We start from the raw sequence: 24,215 nt of genomic DNA, 5'->3' as shown, positions 1-24,215 counted from the left end.
TATGTGGGTCACCGCCACAGCATGGCTGCCGATAAGTGACGTAGGTCCACGCCTGGGAATCAAACCTGGACTGCCGAAGTGGAGGGTGCTGGACTTAACCATTTGGCCACGGGGCTGGCCCCAATAAAAACTGTTTTGTAAAGACAGTTCATTCATTCATCCAACAGATAGATATTGATTGCCTGCTGTGAGCCAGCCACTGTTCTTAGTGCTGGAGTGTAGCTGTGCTCAGAACAGCCACACACACCTGCTCCCATGGATCTCACAGTCCAGTGGCCCATTCCTGGCTCATGTCACTGAGAAGCCTGGAGCGTTATTTGGGTGACATCAGACACAGACAGTTGTTGGTGTCCAAATGATGCCGTAAGGGCTCTCTGTCCAGCTCTTGACTCTGTTTTTCTCTTTGTGGCTTTGTTTTCACGCGGGCTCTTGCTAGGAAGTAGCAGCCTCTAGTTTCTGTTCTGCAAGCTTAGCAACCTTGGTAGAAAAAGAACCTTTTCCACTAGTTCCAGCAAAAGTTCCAGGCTTGACTTCTCTTTGTCCACCCATCCTGGACAAATTCCTGTGATTCTGATGGTCAGGTTTGGGTCTCCTGCCCACCACTAGAGGAGGCAGAGAAATGTTTGAAAAAGCCCCAGTGAAAGGGGGATCCTCCAAAGGAAAACTTTCACCAGAAGTAGGGGGAATGGGTACTGGTTAGCCAGCAGAAACAACAAGTCTGTGTTGTTGTTTAGTGTAGGAAAAAGTGTTTATTCTACTTTCCTCCCTTCAGTATCATCGAGGGACTGAAATAAACGTAGGATTATGGAGCGTCTGCTCTGTAAATAGCATTGTATTACCTCCCTTAAAGGGTGAGCCAGAGGGCATGTTCTGCACTTGGCAAGCCAGCAGCTCAACAAGTCAGCCCCAAATCATTTAAAAGGGAGCTATAGGGGCCGGCCCCGTGGCTTAGTGGTTAAGTGCGCGCCCTCCGCTGCTGGCGGCCCAGGGTTCGGATCCCAGGCGCGCACCCACGCACCGCTTCTCCGGCCATGCTGAGGCCGCGTCCCACATACCCCGGGCGCACACCCACGCACCGCTTCTCCGGCCATGCTGAGGCCACGTCCCACATACAGCAACTAGAAGGGTGTGCAGCTATGACATACAGCAATCTACTGGGGCTTTGGGGGAAAAATAAATAAATAAAATCTTTAAAAAAAAAAAAAAAAGGGAGCTATATACGGGGCCGGCCCCGTGGCTTAGCGGTTGGGTGCACGCACTCCGCTGCTGGCGGCCCGGGTTCAGATCCTGGGCGCGTGCCGACACACCGCTTGTCAGACCATGCTGAGGTGGCATCCCAGATACAGCAACTAGAAGGATGTGCAACTATGACATACAATTATCTACTAGGGCTTTGGGGAGAAAAAGGGAAAAAAAGGAGGAGGATTGGCAATAGATGTTAGCTCAGGGCCAGTCTTCCTCAGCAAAAAGAGGAGGATTGGCATGCATGTTAGCTCAGGGCTGATCTTCCTCACAAAATAAATAAATAAATAAACAAATTTTAAAAAACTGAAAAAGGAAGATATATACACATGCACATATGCATATACACATGGAAATACCTACATACATGTACATATGTAGTTCCATTTTATTTAATGATTTTGTATGTAGCCAGATTCTTTTTATGTTGTAAAAAATAGCTTCTAGCTACTGTTTTATATATAGGTTTTATATACATACATAATATATAAAATATACTTATATATTTGATATATGTAGAATTATATATATCATTAAAAACATATATAAACAACAACAAACACACACATAGATACAGAGAACAGATTGGTTGTTACCAGAGAGGAAGGGAGGTGGTGGGGGGCAAAAGGAATTAAAAGGGATGTTTGTACAGCGATGGATGGCAGCAGACTTTTGGTGGTGAACACGATGTCAGAAGTCAGAAGTCAAAATATAATGATGTACGCCTGAAATTTATGTAATGTTATAAACCAGTGTTATCTCAAAATATATATATATATATATATACACACACACACTCATATATGTATATTAGAAATATGGAGAGAAATACACACCCTTCAAAAACAAGGCTATAGCATAAAAGGGATATATAAAAATATCCCTTTTAAATGAAATTATGTATATTTATATATGACATATAATTATGTAAATTTTGTATAATAAAATATGACATTTTATATTTATATAAATTTTATGTAATAGATACATAAATACTTGACATAAAATTCAGGGTACTATTTTTCACTTAAAGACTTTCTATCAAATAAATCACAGCTATGGCAAGCCTTATGTTATAAAAGTAAATATTCAGTAACTTTGAACCTAACATGAAACCTTACCCGTAGCTTTATAAAATGAACATCTACATGCTGTATTCGTTGCTTACAAAATGGAACCCAAGGTATAATAAAGTAGCAATAATGCCTGAATTACTTCACTTTCCCATACGTTTTAGCTGTCCCTATTCTCTTCCAATGAAGAGCCCTAAACTGCGTGTTGAAGGTGTAAGAAGGGATGAGAATTATGACAGAAACAGAAGTAAGGCGGTGAGCAGGGATGGTTCCGAAGGACAGAGAGGATCAGACACACTAGGAAGCCATTCCTGTTTGATGAGACCATGGCAGCAGTCAGGACAAGCAAAGCGACCAGCTAAGTGGTGATGCTCTAGCAGGCACTCGGGAGCAGCACTGCAGCTGTGATAAATCAGGAGGAGGCTGAGAGTGTGTGACAGGATGAAAGGCGAGCCCTGGGGAGGCGCCTGGGTGGGCCTTCTGCTTGTTTGTAGGTGTTGAGCCAGAGCCTACATGGTGTCAAGGTGGGTGGCAAGGCCATTGACCTACCACCATAACAGCTAAGGGATTCTTTTTTGTGTGTGTGAGAGGAAAATCAGCCCTGGGCTAACATCCATGCTAATCTTCCTCTTTTTGCTGAGGAAGACCGGCTCTGAGCTAACATCTATTGCCAATCCTCCTCCTTTTTTTATTTTCCCCCAAAGCCCCAGTAGATAGTTGTCTGTCATAGTTGCACAGCCTTCTAGTTGCTGTACGTGGGACGCGGCCTGGGCATGGCTGGACAAGTGGTGCGTCAGTGTGCGCCCGGGATCCGAACCCGGGCCGCCAGTAGCAGAGCGCGCACACTTAACCGCTAAGCCACGGGGCCGGCCCACAGCTAAGGGATTCTTGAAAACATTTATGTCCTCAGTGAGGGGTTTTCTCTTTCAAGAAATTTGAAAGAGATTTGAAAATAAAACTGGTATTTTGGAAGGGAAATGTCTAAAGTGAGAATATGCTTGATTTTGAAGGACCACCTCATACCTCTGCTTTGTGAACATATATCTTGTGTCTGCCATCTTAAATCCTCCGAGTCTCTTGGGAGTGTTAACATCTAACTGACCTATTCACAAATAAGTAGTGTTGTCTGTGGAGTTGTGTTTTTCTTTTGTCTTTTTCCTGGGTTCTGAGTTCAGGTCCCATATCTTGTCATTGCATTTGGCCACCCAGCTTGCAGTGAGTGCTCAGTGACTGCTCACTGAATGGTGATGACCTTCATGCTGTCCCAGTGGATGTTTTTATATGTACAGTTCCTTTACATGTGTATGTTAATAATTTTACCATCTGAGAAGTACTGGCAAGAAGTAAGGTTCTTTTAAAACTTTGCAGTTCTGCTTAAAACTTTGCAGTTCTTCTATAGCAATGAAACTTGATTTATGTGTGCTTTCAAAAGTGTTGTCACATACATTTTACTTAGTTCTCATGTTTACCCCAAAGAATAGGCAAAAAAAATATATTACAAGTACATTTGTTTCTTTAGCCTCCACAATTTTATTCATAATACTGAGTTCTCTGTGTGGTGGTATATAGAATTTGAAGATTATTACAGTATTCAGTACCCAAATAAAGTGTGAAGAGAGAATAAACTAAATTCTTTCACCTCATTGGGAGCTATGCATATAAAACGAGAGAAATTTAATGTAATAAATATGGAATCAGTAAATGGATATTTGTTAGAGTATTCTCTGCACTTTTATGAATGTTTGAAGTATTTTATGTTAAAAAAGAAATTTAATAAATCATATCTTAGGTATTCAGATTAAATCAATGGTCAAGTTACATAGGAATGTATGAAATGTTATTTAGGACATTACGAAATGTTGCCAGAATATTGCCTCCTGTTTGCAAAATAAATCCTGCATAATAGTCACCATAGCAATATTGCAGCTCAAGTGTTGAACTGCTGGTTTTGAAGACTGTGTTGGGGAAATTAGACAACTCCAACCCTGTAAAGGGGATGTTGTATTGTGTGTGGTAAGCTTACTGTTAAAGGCGATAACCAGCATTGATGTGTCTGATAGTTGGTTTGTTCTTTTTACCTCCCACCTCACAGTGGTTTATCAGATACTATCATTTTGGATATAATATCGAACTATCTGGTACTTCCCAATCGAATCACCGTTCCTCTTGTCAGCGAAATTCAAATAGCTCAGTTGCGGTTTCCTGTACCAAAGGTAAGCATGTCTTAGCCTCCATCAACACTTAAAAATAGATATGGAGGACCTTTTCACATACTTGGGTGTTATAACTTCTTGTATTTCTCCTGACAGCGACCTTGCCACATGGACCTTGATGCAGTAAAGGTAGTTTGTCCTGCCACACTCCTTAAGAGATTGGCTAATGAGCTTCTGACCTGAAAGCTTTCACAGAGACTTCAGAGCAGTTCTTAAGCCTCAGCTGTGAACCTGAAAGGTGCCAATACAGATTTAATTCTGCAAGTGTTATTGCAAGTCATAAAGGGCAGCTGTGACAATTCAGTTATCTCAGAAAGCACATACTCTTTGTATTTTTCAAAATGTAACAGCTTAGTCTAAGCAATGGAACTGTGTATAACAACTGGTGCAAGTGTTCTCTCAGATGTGAGAAGAGGCTAGCTATCTCTGGAGTCATTTAACGAGTGACACGGTAGAAGCAGTGCTGCTGTCACAACTGCCTTGGATAGGAAGGAAAGGACAGGGGCTGGGTCTGGGTCACAGCCCTGGGGTTTAGCAGCAGCTTCACTTTCAGGCATACTAATTGGCATGTCTGGGCCTGTTTCTTCATCTGTAAATTGGAGGTGATAACGTATCACACAGAGTTGGGTCACTGATATTGGGGTCGTCTTCATTTGAGCAAACTGAGCAACCTCAGCTAAAGACTGTGAGAACTGGCCAGTCAAGGACATGCTCGTCAAGGAGGTGCTTGGAGTAGACAGCCCCTCCCAAGTGCGTGAGAGCTTTTCCCACTTGTGCTTCACCCCATCCCATTAGTCTGTCTGGCTTTGGGTTCCAGAAGTGCAGCGGGCAGCCCGCTCACATAGTGTCTGTGACGAGCGTGACTCTGACGCACCCAGGACAGCTTATCTTACTGAAACAGAAGTGTTGAGTTGGTCCTATTTCATTGGGCGTGGTAGTGTTTTTAGTTTGTTTCCTGAAGTGGAAGTAGACAACTTTTCCCTGCTGCCTATTACTTTTTCTAGTTAAATTAGATCTCAGTAACAGTGCACAAATCAGCAAACATGCTTGAGCATTCTTACGCAGTCACGTACCATATAATGACGTTTCGGTCAACGACGGACCACGTATATGATGGTGGTCTCATAAGATTAGTACTGTAGAGTACCAGTAGGCTGTGTAGTAGGCTGTACCATCTAGGTTTGTGTAAGGACGCTCTGTGATGTTCATACAACAACGCCGTCTGACCACGTGTTTCTCAGAACAGATCCCCCATCGTCAGGCGACACATGACTATATTTTTCAAAAGTAACAACTCTCCATTTAATTGATGCCCAGTTATGTTGTTGGCATTTAGCAGGTTTAATGGAACACTACATATGAGAAAAGGATGTCTTTTTTCATCTCCTGATCCTCATCTGTGAAAATGCAGGAATTCCTTTCCGTGTAGAAATCCTTGTGCTCCTTTTCCACTTAGGCTTTTTTATTCTGAGTATAGGTGAGCTCTAAGCCTGCCGGAATCCAACCTTCCTTAACCATGTGGGGTTTAAAAGCTGGCGATGCTTAACTATGTTGCCAGATTATCTAAGCTTTAGGCATATGAAAATGTAAACAGGAAATTTTAAGTTTTTTAAAGTGTTTTTATTTATTTATTTTTTTCCCCCCCCCTAAAGCCCCAGTAGATAGTAGTATGTCATAGTTGCACAGCCTTCTAGTTGCTGTATGTGGGACGCGACCTCAGCATGGCCGGAGAAGCGGTGCGTCGGTGCTCACCTGGGATCCGAACCCGGGCCGCCAGTAGCGGAGCGTACGCACTTAACCACCAAGCCACCAGGCCGGCCCCTAAAGTGTATTTATTTTTAAAAATGCATACTTTCCTGTGCTGATTGGGTCAGGAATATTGCAGAGTAATTTTTTAAAAGGGTTGTGGGGGAGAATGCTGCCCTACCAAAATGTAACTTTACCACCTTTGCTTGCTTTGAAAGAAATATGAGTGAATATTTTTATTTTATCAATTAAACAACATTCTAGGAAAAGAGAAACATGTTTCAAGTCTATGAGTGGTAGTATTTCACAGTTTCAGTTTTCCTATCTATAAAATAAGTTTGACAGTATTTCCTAGGATTGTTCTAACAGTTAAATGAAGTAATCAGTGCATATCAAGGGCTTAGTAATGGGTCTGACACCACCTGCAGTGTTAGTTATCACTTACTGTACTACTGAAACAGGATTGTTTAGTGACCCGTGAGGCCCTGTGTAATCTGACCTCCTCCTGCCCAAGCCTGGCTCCTTGGGCTTCTGCAGCCCAGGGTTGGTCTGGGATCTCTGCCAGGAGAAGTCTCTGGAGGGGTCAGCAGCCCATACTTCACTCCCCTCCTGCCTCTGGTCTCCTATCTAAACAGTGCCCTTTGGACACTGTTATCTTGCCCTGCTTTAGTGTCTCCTTAGTGCTGCACCTGACATGTTACACCTTCACTTTCTTCTTTGCTGCACAAGAAGAGAGTCTTTGTTTTGTTCCCTCTGCACCTTGTTTTTAGGAAGGACAGCACACAGCCGTCCACGTCTGTCACATGAACCCATGAACAGTCTTCATGTTTGTTCTCTTTTTCAGGGTGTTCTAAGGATACATTTTATTGAAGCTCAGGATCTTCAGGGGAAAGATACTTATCTGAAGGGACTTGTCAAGGGAAAGTCAGACCCCTATGGAGTAATTCGAGTTGGCAACCAAATCTTCCAAAGCAAGGTCATCAAAGAGAACCTTAGTCCAAGGTGGAACGAGGTGTACGAGGTAAGGTGTGTCCAGTCATGTCACTGGGCTTCATCCCGAAATTCTGATTCCACTCCTGTCACACAGGAGTGTGGTGAGTTTAGGTGGTAATTTAAATTCTTTTTGCTTTAATTTCCCATCTTTAAAAAGTATTGTACCTTCTGTCCCTGCCTTACAACATTCTCGTCATGCCAGCACATAAAATTTTATTTATTTGTTTTTTGTGAGGAAGATCAGCCCTGAGCTAACATCCATACCAAGCCTCTTCTTTTTTTTTTTTTTTTTTTGCTGAAGGAGACTGGCCCTGGGCTAACATCCGTGCCCATCTTGCTCCACTTTATATGGGACGCCGCCACAGCATGGCCTGACAAGCGGTGCATCGGCGCAGGCCTGGGATCCAAACCCGGGCCGCCATCAGCAGAGCGTGCGCACTTAACTGCTACGCCACAGGGCTGGCCCCAGCACATAAAATTTTAAACCTTAATTATGTAAAGCAATCACAGTTAATAGTTGGCCAAATATTTTTCATAATGTGAAAAATGTTTTATGTGGTTATTAACCCATAAACATATACAAAAATTAGATTAATTATAGTTTTGTAAATTTTAATTTAGTACATCTAGACATCTCTATATGTCAATAAATATAGATGGACATGATTTATAATAGCCGTTCACTGAATAGATACCATCATTTGTTTAGCCAAAGAGATCTCAGCTATTCAGTTCAGCGTTACAACCAGTGCTGTTCCAGTGTAGCGTGAATGTATTTTTCTTTGCTTGGCCAAGTTTTCCCCAGATAAAGCTCCTCAGAGTGGAATTGCTGCATCAAAAGTTATGTGATTTTTAAAGGACTGATACATTTTTGCAAAATTGTTCTTCAGAACAGTAGTGCGGTTTATATTGCACCAGCTTCCCATCCTCCCCATCCGGTCTGTTGCCAAATCTCTTAATCTCTCAGTGCTGGTAAGTGGATCACCTGTGGTTATCCCAAGGATGGCATCTGAACGGAGCCACTTCAGGACTAGAAAGATGTCCCAAGCCTGTACCGGGTTTGTGGGTTCTGTCCTGTTACCTTGTTCTGGAGCGATTGAACTTGACCCATTGAGATGTAATCCCAGATAACGAGAAACAAACACAGTGGACTGTTACTATGTGGGCAGGTGTTTCAGAATGATCTCCCAGTCATGCAGAAGTATGTGTGGTTTGACATTGAGAAAATGTAAGTGCTTTGTAACTATTTACCACTGGGGAAAATACAGCACATGATGATATATACTGTAATCGTTATACTCAATAGGTGACGATATTAGTAAAAATATAAAATAACTACTGATTATTAATTTTTTAGGCTTTAGTCTATGAACATCCTGGACAGGAATTAGAGATTGAGCTCTTTGATGAAGACCCAGACAAGGATGACTTTCTGGGAAGGTAAATCCTTCATGAGTGTGAGGAGACTGTAGGATCACTCTTTCTTTTCAATAGATATTCTTAAAACTATAATATAATTTCAAAAATAGATTTATGTACATGTAATATTTTTAAATGACTCTTAGATATAACATTTGTTTCACCTTAGACTTCTTAAAACATGTTTTATTCCTAAAAAGTCTTACATTTACATAAGAGAAGGAAAGCTGCTAGATCTGTGTCCGTAGCAGCCACTAGCCACATGTAGCTATTTAAATTAAATTGATTAAAATTAAACAAAACTTAAAATTCACTTTCCTGGTTGTGCTTCCCCCATTTTAAGTGCTCAGTAGCCAGCTATGGTACGTGGCCCCAAGTGCCGGCACAGCTCTCCAGCCCTCACATTGTGCAGACACCTTCGCTTTGCATTGTAGAAACGGGTTTTTAAACTTGTTCGATTGTTGGATTATTTTTTTGGGTGGGAGTAATTTACATTGTACCTACACATTGGAAAAATAAACATTGATTTGTTTAAGTTGAAAAACCAGTACAGCTGAAAATAATGAACTTGTAAAAAATACACTTTAACCTAATCTTTATAAACTGAATTTCTTGTGGCAGAAAAGATACAGGGATTGGTGACATTGGGCGGGTGTGGCCTCATCAAGAATGGCCCGTGTATTGTGCTGTGACTTCAGAATGCATTCGTGAGACAATTTGACAAGGAGCAACCAGAAGATTTTAAGCAGGGCAGTGAGGAGATCACATTTGCATTCTAGTAAACCCACTGTGTGGCCTAGATGATCAGGGATTGAGCTGGAGCCTGGCAGACCATTAAGAGACTATTGTTAATACAATCTCTGTCTCAGTTTAGGGTCTAACAGAGGAAAGGGTGGCTACAAGAAAAAAGAGGAGCTTAATCATCCCATTTTAGTCATCTCTGGCTTCTGGCGGGGGGCTTTCCATTCTTTGCAATAGAACAGGATTATTTAGGGGAAATGGAACCGGCTGTCTTAGACATGCTGAGCAAGAGGCGTCTGGGGAGCTCCGGTTCCACTGTGGTCCAGAGCTGGGGAGCAAGGTTGGGAAAGTGGTAAAGCCCTAATTCAGCATGTGGTCCATAGTGACGGATGGCATCGCGGAGGGAGAGAATGTCAAACAAGAGGGCTGGATGTTCTTGAACGTTTTTGGCACATTGTAAATAGCTACAAGGTGGGGAAGACCGGGTTTTTCACAGCTCTAACCTCAGCTTTGCCAAACTGAGTGCTTCAGCCTCCCGGAAACTAAACCCTGCTCTTCTCCTGACCTCTCTTGACACTCTTGGGTGTAAGCTTGAGGAAGCTTTTGGAAGAAGGCTGTTTCTTGATAAACTATGTAGCATTTTGTTGCATTTCTGGAGTACTTTTTCATAGACAAATGTTTAAGTTTATTTCAGTTATAAGAAGTGTGTTTCTATGTTCTAAATTTATTGTATTGTTATTTCTGTAGTCTTATGATTGATCTTATTGAAGTTGAAAAGGAGCGCCTTTTAGATGAAGTAAGTTTTCTTTGGGTATTGTTATACTTGATGAGCATTAACTAAGTAACCTACTGCTGCCCACCCACGCGATGCTCACAAATATTGAGAACTTAGGCCTTTTAGTAACAGCCAAGTGAAAACAAATGAGTTTAAGAGCCAAATCAGATAGTGTGTATTTAGTACCTAACATATGCTAGAAGTTCATAAGGATACAAACACAAACCCGCTTTATTTCAGGCGGGCATGTGCTCTCTTTCTGGAGTCAGGGCAGAGGCCTGTGAGAAGCTCCCTAATAAAGGGCGTTTTAAAGGTAGCTGGAGTTAATAAGCAGAGCTGTCACAGTACAGGTGATGAGAAAGTGTAACATGAAAGATATCTGTAAATGCAGTGGGAATTGACAGCAAGTAGTTACTACTTCAAACAGGATATTGCTATCAGAATAAAAAGTATGAAAAAAGGAAGAGTTTGTGGTGGCTTCTAAAAGATGAATAAGGTTTGGATAAGTAAAGTGTAATTAACCAAATCAGTGTTGAGGTCTGCTACTTACAAAGTAACACATTTTGCTTCCCAAGCAGACAGCACTTGTTCCATAAATATTTGCGTACCTGTCGTGTGCCAGGTGCTGAGTATAAAACCCTGCATTCATGGCAGTCTCTTCTTAACACTGAGTATTTGGGAACCGCCTTTGATTACTTTGTGGTTTTTAAGCTGAAACAGCTGAATACTATTTTATAAGTATATAGTGATGAGTAAAAACAAACACATTAACTTATTTGGTATTGAAATTCAGTATTCAGGATCTATGTTATATTATCTCTTGGCTCATGAATTCTATTAAAATTCATACGTAGAAGCCTGATAGTACTGAATGGTACTAGAAGACATGTGAATCCTTACATGTAAATTAGGGATGAAAATATTTACTGTATTTACTGCACAGGGGTTTTGTCAGGTTTCAATGAATTAATATATGTAAAGCATTTAAAATGGTCTCCAGCCAGCAGGCAGTGCTGTGCAAGTTTCATCATCTTGGACCATAGCTCATACAAATAGCATAGAGCTAAATATGGCAGGATTCAGTCCTTCAGCCTTAATTGAGAACTGTTGATACCTCAGTTAGTGAGCAACTTGTGACATTTGTAGAGACTGTGTTTAATTTGAATTTTCATTCAGGAGAACTTTTGCTGAACTTGTGCATTTTCTCTTCAGTGGTTCACCCTGGACGAAGTCCCCAAAGGAAAGCTGCACTTGAAACTGGAGTGGCTCACATTAATGCCAAATGCGTCAAACCTTGATAAGGTGCTGCGAAGGTTTTCTCGGGACAACCAGTCACTCCTAACAGCTGAGATTCGTATCTTTAAATTGTATTGCTACTCGGTTAAAAAAAAATTACGGCAATAGTTTTGATTATTGTGCTATAAGTCACTACAGTGACTTAAATTATAATAAATTAATAGATAAAGGGATAAATTAAAGATAATGTAATGTTATGGGGTTTTTTGGTTTGTGTTTGGTGAGGAAGATTGGCCCTGAGCTAACACCTGTTACGAATCTTCCTGTTTTTGCTTGAGGACAGGTCGTTCTGAGCTATATCTGTGCCAGTTGTCTTCTGTTTTGTATGTGGGTCTCTGCCACAGCATGGCTGCTAGTGAGTGGTATAGGTCCATGCCTGGGATCTGAACCCCGGGCTGCTGAAGCAGAGCGTGCCAAACTTAACCACTATGCCTCTGGGCCGGCCCCAGATAATGGAATGTTTTTAAGAGAGATTTAGAAGTCATTCACACCTGTTTTACGAGATCTTGAAATTTGTGCTTGGTATAGTATAGGGTTTGGAGAGCCACAGATCACCTGAGTGCTTCATTTAATTGATTTGTGTAGAATCGTGTCATTTAAAAGATACTTATTGTTTTTATTCTCTCCAGAGTGCATATATTGGATAGTTACTTTCTCCACGTTTCTTATTTTCTTGAGCATTATAGACATAATCAGGTAGAAATAGTCTGAAGTCTTATGGAAATAGGCCTGCTGAGGCTTCTTTTCTTTTCCTTATAGGTGCTGACAGACATCAGAGCTGACAAAGACCAAGCCAATGATGGTCTTTCCTCTTCATTGCTGATCTTGTATTTGGATTCAGCAAGGAACCTTCCGGTAGGTAATGCCGTGGAAACTCATTTGAGTGCTCATTTCCTGGGAGTGGATCTTGCTGTGTTCAGCCATGCCGTGTCCCCTGTTCTTATTGCTGTAGTTTCACTTCACTCCAGCCCGAGAGAGCAGCAGTGGAGAGGGATAAGTGTGTATTTGCTTCATGAGTGTAATTTTATGTTTGCACATCTTATTGATTTATCCAGGATGTTCGGAATTATCTTTACTCTGACGTGTTTTGTGAAGAAATCTCCAATACATAGGAAAAGAATATGTCTAGTAGTTAGGGAAGAAGTTACTCTATAGAAAATCACTAATTATTAAGATTTAGTTATCTAAAGATGGAAATTGTCTCTATTTGGCACGGGGATAAAATGTAGCAGCTCTGAAGACAACCCCAGAGTTCATCCTGGCTGTAGCATGGCAGGATGACGGGCCAGGCAACAGTGAGAGGATGAGGGTGCTCGGGACGTGCAGGCACAGGGGAGATACACACGCTGCCCTGCTGATCTGTCACACTCATGGCTCCTGCAGCATGGGGCATGTGCTCCCACTCGTATGCATCACAATTGTTTTGCTCTTAGAAAAACTATACAGTACAGTTTTTATAAGTAATAACTATCACCATGGAGAAGGAAAATCATACAGCTTCAGTCTCGTGAGGTCTGGTGGGATCCTTCACCACCATGCTAAACCCCACTATTTAGAGAACTGTGGTCATTAGAAACGTTATGTTGTTGTGATCATTTTTTTTGAGTGCCCATTCACTTGTTCTATAGATGGTCATTCTTGCTTAATTCGTTGTGCTAAAGGCCAATTTTGTTGAAAGAAAGACTATTGCCCCCAGATACAGGGTGTTTTTCTCCTAGGATTATAGTGAATACTCCTTCACCCAAGTGCCTTTGTAGATGGTCTTCCTGAGGAGATTTACCTGGTGGAGACAGACAGGAGGGCACAGAGCATCCACCCAGCCCTTTAGGGTACTGCCTCTGAGGGTCTCCTAGTGGACTCCCATCTCGCCTCAGCTCACCACGGTTGTACTCTGTCTCCTTCACTCATAAAGTACACGTTCTCATTTCATCTGTATGTTTTATTTAAAGTTTTTAACCATTAAAATCTGATTGATCATCTATTTTTTCCATACTGGGAAGATGTAATTGAACTATTTGTGTAAATTGTATATAATTGTATTCTTTCTTTCAGTAAAGGTTTCTTGACTGATTTTAACTTCTTAAATTCTTAATTTCTCTTAAAGTATTACCTTAAGCTTTTGGTCAATCTTCCAGTCAGAAGCCTGTGACCCTATCTGTTAATAATTTCAGCTTGGGGGAAGTTGTTTCATTATTTAACCTTTCTACAGAATTTTTTGTATGGTAGAACTTTCTGTTTTTAACCACGATAATGTTTGTTATAAAGTCTTTTATAGGGGCCGGCCCCATGGCGTAGCGGTTAAGTGCGCGTGCTCCGCTGCTGGCGGCCCGGGTTTGGATCCTGGGCGCACACCGACGCACCGCTTGTCAGGCCATGCTGTGGCGGTGTCCCATATAAAGTGGAGGAAGATGGGCACAGATGTTAGCTCAGGGCTGATCTTCCTCACAAAAAAATAAATAAAAATAAAGTCTTTTATAATGCCTGATGAAAGTGAATTTGTTGTATATTTTAGGATATAGAGAATAGTATTGGTGAATTGGCAAGAAGGATTAGGCTTCTCGTTAGAATTGTGTGTTTTGTCACATTAAATTGAAATTTGAATAATGTCACGTAAGCAAAAAAAAAAAAGGAAAATTTATTAACCTTCTATTAAAAGGGCACTTTGTGCATGATATATGCTCTGGCCGTCAGAGGCAAAGCATCTTTGCAGAACCACTGCCCTGTTGGGTGTGTGTTTGGAGCAGGAGCGCTTGCCCATGGGCTCCCCTGCGTTTCTGCGGGATTCTTTGACTCTGCGTTTTGCACTCCTGTGTATTAGTGCTGCCTGTGTGTTCATTGACCACGATCCACCATTCTTTGCTTTCTCCTCCTATTTCCACTTTCCTAAGAGTATCTACGAGGGAAACTTTGGGTGTGGCTACTTAAAAGAGAGGCGAGCGTCGGGACTAGTGTTTTGTGAAAATACTACCTCAGTCTATAGAGCACTATTTGTGAGTTCTCCAGTGTTCTTTCTTCCTTTTGTTTTAATGGAGACTGCTGGAATGTGGACTGGGACTTCTAATGCTGTCTACTCAGTGGTGGAATGACATCGCATGCTTCTTTAGTTTTCTTGCATGATTTCAGTTACTGTGTGTGTTTCTTCTCTGCTTGTTTTGTAAAATGTTAACACTGCTGTAACTAACATTGATGACTGCATCTGATGATGAGATGAACAGACCTGGTGAGTCATGAAGAAGCTTTGGATTCCTAAACTACTACTGGCCCATAAAAAAATAAAAGTTCTTCTGAGGGAAAAATGAAGCCATAATGATTAAAGTTGATTTTCTTGTGGTTCATCTCACTGTGAGATGTAAAGATTTCTTTACAAGCTTTCAAAAAGCTTCCTTAAATCTTGCTCCTCCTGACCAAACACAGAAGTGTCAGAAATTGGCTTTCCCTAAAGTCGCAGCTGTGCCCCTGGGGACGGTCAGTGAAGACAGAAATTCACCTGTTACTCTGAAAACTTGCCCTCTCTCTCAGTGTTTAACCAGAGCTCCTATGGGAAAAAAATAGAGTTTATGATCCAGCTTCTTTTAAGGAACTTCAGGAGTTTCCTGGAGTGGATAATTGAGCATTTCCGACCTTTATTTGAGAAGCTGATTTTGGTCTCATTCTCTCTCTCCCTGGGGTCTCACTTTGGCACCTTGACTCGTATTGTTCTTGGTGTTTTTGGCAGATAGTTGTTTTTACTTGCTTTGGGGTCAGAGAAAGCCAGCGATGGCTTAGTCATTACTCTAGAAAGTCACCCTTTCTGAACTAATTATTGATTTAATTCAATAGCTAGTGAGATTCGTCAAGTTCATTCAGCCCTTGAATCTAATAGTGGTGGTGCTTTGCATTTTTGAAGAGTTTCCATTTCTGTTTCCACATGCATTCTCAGTTTATTCTTACTGTAAAAAAGAAAGGAGGGGCAAAACTTGAAGAATAGGTATTTTGTCCCAAATAATAGATGAGGAAAACCAAGACCCTGAAGAACAGTTAGGTGAGCTGTTTGGAGTCACACCAGCGGTAAATCATAGCCATGGTCTCCTCCCTCTCCCTGCTTGCACCTGTTTACAAGTCAAAATGAGATCAGTGGTGCATATTGGCAACTATTTTCTATCACTTTTTATAAAATGATTTTCTGTTTCGGGTATTTCTTAGTGGAAAATTGTAAGCCGCTATAAACAACATTGTGGCTCTGCTGCATCAGCTCTGTTAGTCTACCTCCAATAGCTTTTCTAAGTTACTTTTTTCTGTTCTGTAACTGTTTCTTTTAAAGAAAATATTTCTGGGCTGGCCCCGTGGCTTAGCGGTTAAGTGCGTGTGCTCCACTACTGGCCCCCCGGGGTCAGATCCCAGGCATGCACCGACGCACCGCTTCTCCGGCCATGCTGAGGCCGCGTCCCACATACAGCAACTAGAAGGATGTGCAGCTATGACATACAACTATCTACTGGAGCTTTGAGGGGGAAAAAAAAAGGAGGAGGATTGGCAATAGATGTTAGCTCAGAGCCGGTCTTCCTCAGCAAAAAGAGGAGGATTAGCACAGATGTTAGCTCAGGGCTGATCTTCCTCACAAAAAAAAAAAAGAAAGAAAATATTTCTGACCTTGTGTCAGGATTTTTTAAATTGTTTTGTAATATTTAGCTAAGACATTGCTGGGTTATCAAAACTGTCCTCTTGCGTTATCAAAATCACATACTCTGCCTTATGATTCACATAGGGCCATCAACAAAGTGTTCTGTAAAATAAATTTGAACAAATTAATGGCTTTTTTTTTTACCTGTTGATTTTCAATATGAAGTTAGATCATTGCTTTCTCCATGTTCCTGTAAAGGCTAAGACCATTGCCCTTTCTAGTAAAGGTTTTAGATGGCTGCCTTTGTCCTTCTGTTGCTCTCTGTCCTTCTGCCTGAAAGGAATTAGCTCAGAATTTCAGAGGAACGCTGAGGGTGTGGTCTGACTCCATGGACGGCTTTAGGACCTGAGGCTTGCGTGATAAACGTACATTTGCTGAGCACTTTCTAAGGGCTCTACATATCCACCTCATTTAGTCTCAGACCACCCTGATCACTTCTAGGTTAAGGAAGCTGAGACAACACAGAGAGTGTGAGGGACTGAGACAGAGACCCAAGGTCAACTAGTAAGTAGCTGGGATTTGAACTCAGCCATGTCCCCTGGAGTCCACATTCTCAACCCTCCTGTCTATTCCATCCTAGTATAAAGTGAATTGCTATCACTTTATTAAGTTTATGAGTTTATAATGCTGTATATGGAGTTAATCTGAGATGAGTGGTGTTTTTACTAATGTCTATTTCATACATAAAAATGCTAGCAGTGTAATATGAGACCCTTGGGTGTGATGATGCTAGGTGCTTTATAAAAGTTATCTTGGCTCCCATTTTAAAAGCACAAGTGGCTATTAGTGCCTCCATTTATGGTGAATAGCCCAAGGATGGAAGGTGCAGTCATGTCTGGAGGCCTCACACTGGGCCCCTGCCCAGCACACCTGGATGATCTGGTCTGTCTCACCCCCAGGCCTGTGCAGCTTTCACAACCTCACATGGCTCCTCTTGCACCCCTATCCCCAAACCACGGCCTTTCTCCTTGTTTGCTTTAATTGATGCATGTTAAAATAATACACGCATTTAGTACAGGTCATGTCTATCCAAAGTGAGCTTCTGGAAAGGTTCTTATGACACCTGAAGATTGTCAGTCCTCACACCTCAGGGTAATGGTTTCCAGCCTCGCCTGTCCTGGCTCCCCCGTAGAGAAAGACCCAGTGGGTCCAGTGTTTTTAGAGCTCCTCAGGTTCTTCAGTGGCAACCTGGGCTGAGGGCTGGCTTTAACATGGCATTAATTCCTTTTGGCCAGATGTTTGATCTTCTCATCTGGCCCAGGCTGCCATGGTCATGGGAGGCTGGTTGTCGATCTTTCTTGATTATAAAATCTGTTTCATAAAAAATAATAAAATTCAATTTATTTGAAGTTAATTACAATTAAAATGATAAAATCTTTAATTTTAAATGTTAGTCCTCAAAGGAGTTTGCAAAACAACTCAGTCTTGCCTTTTTGAGGAAAGTAATGAATTTTTAAAAATCAATAAAAGTATGACATAAAGCCCATAATAATAGCACTTTAAAGCCAGGAGAAACTTTGGAGATGATCTAATCAGCCCCCACATTTTAAACTTGGAGAAGAATGGGGGACAAAGTAGAGAGGGCCCCATCTCTGCTGTGGTCTTGCACGAAAAAGGTAAATTTCAGGAGGAAGAAAAGTAGCATCTGCTGTTATAGGAAATGATTTGGCTTCAGGGAAGTTTGGGCATCCTTGGTCCATTCATTTGTACTTTATTTATTTATTTTTTAAAGATTTTATTTATTCATTTTTTTCCCCCCAAAGCCCCAGTAGATAGTTGTATGTCATAGGTTTACATCCTTCTAGTTGCTGTACGTGGGACTCGGCCTCGGGTTGGTCGGAGAAGTGGTGCCTTGGGGCGTGCCCAGGATCCGAACCCGGGCCGCCAGCATCAGAGCGCGCGCACTTAACCGCTAAGTCACAGAGCCGGCCCTATTCATTTGTACTTTAAATAAAACCTTTAGTTTAATTATAGTTGATATTTTAGGGGTTTGTTCCATCAAAGGATAGTAAATAGAACCTTTTCCCAAAGTGTCACTCTTGGATTTTTCAAATCCCAAAGATAAGGGATAGGGACTAAGAGACTAGTAACCATGGAGGCTAAGGAGATGTATTTTGATATTTATAGATTAAAGGTTCATTCTGAGGTAGAATCTTGGGCATAAAGAAGAATTTTACAAATGATTTTTACTGGTTTTTGGGTAGTTCTTGTTGGTGGTTTTCGTTTGAAGATTTTTTGTTTGTTCTCCTAAATTTCATGTCATTAACCTTACATAAACTCCTCATTGCATGTTTTATTAACCCTTGGTATATTCATTTTCTTCTGACTTGAAAGAGTAACCCATTAGAATTTAACCCTGATGTCTTGAAGAAGGCTGCAGTTCAGAAAGCTTTAAAGGTAAACTAATAGTTTTCCCTTCGAAAAGTTAATTAAAACATATTGAAAGAGATGATGCTTTAAACCCTTATGAGTTTATCAACAAATTGGTACCATACTGATATAGTCATTAGTTGTCTATTACAGCTTTGTTACCAAGAGTTAGTAGTGAGAAGAATTAAAGACAGCTTTGAAGATAAATTTTATAAAGTACCAATATGATAAATTAGACTTCTGTCCTATTGGCCTTGGGTAGCAATATCTAAGGTTGTTTTAAATCATCTGTATTTTAATTGGATTCAAATTTGCGAAAATGGTGAAATAGAAGTTCTATTTAAAATCGTAATCGGTTTTTAGATTATGATTGACTGGTGTGCCTGGTGCACTGTGACCATCCATTTAAAAATCACCTCTTCCAATATGCTGAATCAGGGCTGTCTCTGAGTTGGGGCCTCATGGCTTTTAGTGCTGCTGGGTTTGGGTGACAGATCTTTCGAGACGCTTTAAATTTCATTAAATGAGGTATATTGAAAACTAAGCTCCGCTCCCTAAAATGACACGAACGTGTATTTTCTGGCTAAATTGTTAAAAGTTTTCTATGACTTACGATGTTTTATTATTTTTTCTCTGATTGCTTTGATCATTTTAGGCTTAAATATTTGGCGGGAGGGTCAGGGTTAAATGTAATTGTTTTAAGAAAATTCTATCCAAAGGAATCAAAAATGGTTTTTAGCCAGTTTCATCTAGAATAAGTTAAATTTCAAAAGTGAGGAAGACTGCCGAAGTCTGCGTTGATGTATATTCGTTAAGCCCTCACCACACCCTATCCTGTGGCTTAGCAGTGAATTACTCCTGTGGGAGTGCTAGTCAGCACAGTAGTTGAAATAACTGTTCCCACCAGAACAGCTGACTGGGAGGAATTAGATCAACAGTCTTTTGTCACTGTTTCTTTGATATTTGAAGGTTATTGACCAACAGAGCATAATGGTTAGAACGACAACTCTGAAATCAGGCTGTCTGGATTTGAATCACAGCACATCTGCTCATCAGTGTGACCTACAGCAAGATATTTAGTCCTCTCTGTTATTCATAGAATGGAAGTGATAATTATCTTCTTTATTGGAGTATTGAGTAAATTAAATAAGACCATACATGTAAAAGTGCTCAGGGTAGCTACGATAATATGTGTATTTTAATCGTTATTACATTATCTCATTTAAGCCTAACAACTAGGTTCTGGAAATGGTATTTATGCCCATTTTATAGATGGGAAAACTGAGGTTCAAATAGATGAAATATGTAGGTCTCGATAATCAAATGGTAGAGAGCTGAGATTTAAATTCAAGACAGTCTGACTTAAAAGCTCATATTTTCATTATACCTTGTGTCTCTTACTTGTGCTGATGCATTTTGAATATTGTACCCTGGTAGAAAACTTAGTCAGTGATTTAACCTCATTTCATGGAATCTAAAACATGATGATCCATTGTAAAATACAGCATTTTTTAATGTACCACTAGGAAAGGGGAAAAAAGTGGCTGCTAGGATTTATTTTTAAAATAGTGTTTATTTTATACTTACTGAAAGAATTTTTAGACTTGAGGATAAACCTAGTTTTTATCATATGACTCACATGCACACACAAAAGGAAGATATAAGCAAAATAAATTGGTTACAGTAGTGACAACTATCTCAGTACTGTGATTTGCCCAAAAGCAGGTACATAAAGACATCAATTCTAAGTTTCATTCTGTTTTCAGGGATGTTAGAAAGAAAGAAAAAAAAAGTGTCTTGAAATTGATAAGATAGGGGCCGGACCCATGGCTTAGCGGTTAAGTGCGTGTGCTCCGCTACTGGCGGCCCAGGTTCGGATCCCGGGTGCACACCGACGCACCACTTCTCCGGCCATGCTGAGGCTGCGTCCCACATACAGCAACTAGAAGGATGTGCAACTATGACGTACAACTATCTACTGGGGCTTTGGGGAAGAAAAAAAGGAGGAGGATTGGCAATAGATGTTAGCTCAGAGCCGGTCTTCCTCAGCAAAAAGAGGAGGATTAGCATAGATGTTAGCTCAGGGCTGATCTTCCTCACAAAAAAAAAAAAAAGAAAGAAATTGATAAGATAAAGTAAATCTCTAGGAATGAATGGCTACTTTTTTAGAGATGAAGTAAGTATATTAAGAAACAAACTCAGCTTCTGTATCAAAGACTCAGAAGTAGCAGTAGCTTAAGCAAGACAGTTTATTTCCCTCAGTATAACAGAATTCTGTGACTCCACTGTGCTCCACCTCCAGCCAAACGTGGGGGGCATGGTGAATGGGAGGATGCCCCTTCTTTAAGGCCAGACTGTTACCTGGCCAGGCCAACTGCAAGGGAAGTTCAGAAATAGAATCTTTATTTACAGAAGACTTGTGCTCAGCTGAAACTCAGGAGTTCTGATGTTAAAGGAAGGTGGAGAAAATGGATTTAGGGGAAAAATTAGTATTTTCTGCCACAGTAGTCTATATAGCCTTCGATATTTTTTTAACAGTATTTATTTCATTTTGCAGAATTCATTCACATCAAAAAGATGAACCAGAAAATAGATTATCGCAGTAGGTTTGGGCTAGTAATATTTTATTCCAGTAATCATGAATTTGACTCCTGTTTCTGTCATTGCTGCACTGTTGAGGGTTGACTCTAAAACAATTTAACTGAAAAACATTTTTGTGACCTTCTAATATTAATTTCCACTAACACAGATATTTAACTGCATCTTTTTGTGGGGCTAAGTTGTAAATAAACCTCATGTCCCATATATGTTGTGTTTTACTATGTTTTCTTGTATCAGCTGTCTGTGCTAAAGTATGCTTCTTACCATTTTTTCTTATTCCTGAATTTTTCTCATTATATTCATATCTGCTTAATTTGATTCTAGATTGATGTTTGTTCTACCAGTCAAAATTACTTAGAAGCTGATAAGCAGGATTTGATATCTGATAGCTCCATGTTTGAACAGCAGATACTAAGTTAAAAATGTAAAAACTTGTCTCTGACATTGTAGTATTTTTATTATTCCAACCAGAAGACTATTCTGAATTATACTCTCTTTTACATTTGTCCTTTCTCGTGTTTTTCTGTTTCCATTCGTTGCACTTTATTCACTTGGTTATCCCAGTAAAATAAGTTTTGAGAGCTGGAATTAACATTAAAGATTTCCAGAAGATTCCATTTTTCCAAAGTAGCTTTCTTTAAAAATAAAAGACCTTAACATTTAAAAATTGTGTGCAAATAGAAGTTTTCTTAATTTATTTTGTGGTAGATAGAATTATGGCTTTGGAGTGTGCGTAGTGATTGTTTACCAATTAAATCGTTGCCAGATATTCCCTGTAACTGAAGTATCAGAAGTAAATAGAAATGACTGGTAATATAAGCCAATAATTTCATTTTTAGTAAGCCCCATTTCAAGATGTGTTTATTTATTTTGTCTGCTTTTTGTTTTTGGATAGTCAGGGAAGAAGATAAACAGCAACCCAAATCCTCTTGTCCAGATATCCGTTGGGCACAAGGCCCAGGAGAGCAAGGTAAGGCACTGGTGTTTGGACCAGTTTCCTGTGACCTCACTGTTGCCAGTCAGGGGGACTGTCAGCCTGGTGATGGTGCAGGTGTTGGGACCACTGATTTCCATATCTTCTTTTTTTCTCAAATCAGTCATTTGATAACCAGCTACCTAATTTGGTAACAAACATGTTGTTCATTTTTTTAAGTAACATTTAAGAATAACATGAATATGCTTTTGCTTGATTTCATGGGTAGGTGACATGGGACAAATTTCTAAGTTTTCTTTGAATACTCTATAAATATTTTGTTTAAAATGATAAGCAACAGTTTACTTAAAATTCAACAAATACAATTCTATTCAAGAATTGAGAGAGGGCGTTGCTGTTATGTTCTACTTTCTTGATATGAGAGAAAACATTTCAGGAGTTATCAGAGGTTATCGGCCATTGTTCACTTTTAACTGTTAACAATTAATTTAGGCAGCTTTCTGGCGTGCAGCACTGTGTAGTCCCTGGGACAGTAGTGGAACGAGGGCCAAACCAAGCAGAAGAAGTCCTTGTCATTGGGATGGGCTCACAGGGTGGGGTTTCATAACAGCTGATTTCCCTGACGCACTCTAAAAGCTTTGGACTGTCTCTCCGTCTTTTGAACAGTTTCCACAATTAATACATAGTAGTACGTGCTCAGTAAATGTGTATCTTGGGATTTAAAATCATCCCAAGCTTCCAAATACAAGAAATGAATAAACATGGTGTTGGTAGCCTTTTCCACAGAAAATATCACAGAGCTTGTATTTGGATGTTTCTTTCAGATTCGGTACAAAACCAATGAACCTGTGTGGGAGGAAAACTTCACCTTCTTCATTCACAATCCCAAGCGCCAAGACCTTGAAGTTGAGGTATTTTATTTGCATTTTTAATCAATTTGTTGAAATATAATCAACATACAAAGAACACATATTTAAACTGCAATTATGGACCCATCACCATAATCAGTACATCTTTGTCGACCTTATCCTGTGTTTTTTTTTAATTTTCAACTTTTGATTGATTGATACTAGTATCTAGAAATGCAGTTGATTTAGATTTTTTTTATTGACACCATATAGTACAACCCTGCTAAACTTGTTTATAAGTTCTGTTAGCTTTTTGTGGGTACTTGAGGATTGTCTTCTACGTGTTGTCTGCAGTAAGGATGCTTCTGCTTCTGTGTTTCCAGTCTGAGAGCCTTTCACTTTCTTTTCTTGCCTTGTTGCCCTGCCTGGCCTCCAGCCTTGGCATAAGTGGACACCTTTGCCACCTTCCCGATCTGAAGGGGAAAGCTGAGTGTTTCACCATTAGCTCTGACATGTGAGGACGTTTCCTTCTGCTCCTACTACTAGTTTGCTGAGTGTTTTTGTCATGAACGGGTATTGAATTTTGTCAAAGGCTTCTCTCTACAACTATTAAGATGATCATATGGTGTTTCTTTTTAACTCTGTAAATATGGTGAAATAACATCGTTGATTTTCAAATGTTAAACCTTTCAAACTTTTATTTGGTTTTCAAGACTTACTTAACATTTGAAAACCTTGCAGGCAAACCTTTATTTGGAGATAAGCTCTACTTGGTCATGATATAGTATCCTTTTTATGCATTCAATTTAATTTGCTAAAATTTTGTTAAGAATTTTTGCATATTAATCATGAAGAATACTGATCTATAATTTTGTTTTCTTATAATGCCTTGTCTAGTTTTTGTATCAGGGTCATGCTGGCCTCATAGAATGAGTTGGGGAGTGTTCCCTCCTCTTCGGTTTTCTAGAAGAGTTTGTGTAGAATTGGTGTTTGTTCCTCGAGTGCTTGGTAGAATTCACCAGTGAAGCCATCTGGCCTGCAGTTTTCTTTGTAAGAAGGTGTTTAAATACAAATTCAATTCCATTAATAGACATAGATTTATCCAGCTTATCTGTTTCTTCTTAATGATTTTTGGTATTTACGTTGTTCAAGGAATTCATCCATTTCATCTAAATTTTGAATTTCTTGGCACAACGTTATTCATAAATATTCCTTTAACGTCCTGTGGAGATACTACTTTTCTTGTTCCTGGTATTGGTAATTATTGTCTTCTCTCTCTTTTTTTCCTGTGATTAGTCTGGCAA

General features: G+C 40.1%; 1 protein-coding gene across 6 annotated transcripts in view; it reads left to right on the top strand.

Annotated features, from left to right (window-relative positions):
- ESYT2 (extended synaptotagmin 2) overlaps nt 1-24,215 on the top strand; it is a 96,835-nt gene that overhangs the window by 57,235 nt on the left and 15,385 nt on the right. For 5 of the 6 annotated variants that reach the window (XM_058534253.1, XM_058534291.1, XM_058534272.1 and 2 more), the window contains 9 exons: nt 4,408-4,528; nt 7,119-7,295; nt 8,625-8,707; nt 10,175-10,223; nt 11,415-11,504; nt 12,258-12,353; nt 18,493-18,555; nt 22,025-22,099; nt 22,888-22,974. In XM_058534253.1, the coding sequence (XP_058390236.1) occupies nt 4,408-4,528; nt 7,119-7,295; nt 8,625-8,707; nt 10,175-10,223; nt 11,415-11,504; nt 12,258-12,353; nt 18,493-18,555; nt 22,025-22,099; nt 22,888-22,974 (841 nt within the window). The remainder of the gene's footprint in view (nt 1-4,407; nt 4,529-7,118; nt 7,296-8,624; nt 8,708-10,174; nt 10,224-11,414; nt 11,505-12,257; nt 12,354-18,492; nt 18,556-22,024; nt 22,100-22,887; nt 22,975-24,215) is intronic. The other variant, XM_058534262.1, reaches the window with a different exon arrangement.

Source organism: Diceros bicornis, chromosome 3, assembly GCF_020826845.1.
Source record: "Diceros bicornis minor isolate mBicDic1 chromosome 3, mDicBic1.mat.cur, whole genome shotgun sequence".
Lineage (NCBI taxonomy): Eukaryota > Metazoa > Chordata > Mammalia > Perissodactyla > Rhinocerotidae > Diceros > Diceros bicornis.
Note: the sequence above shows the minus strand (reverse complement) of the source record. Positions and strands in the feature narration are given on the sequence as shown.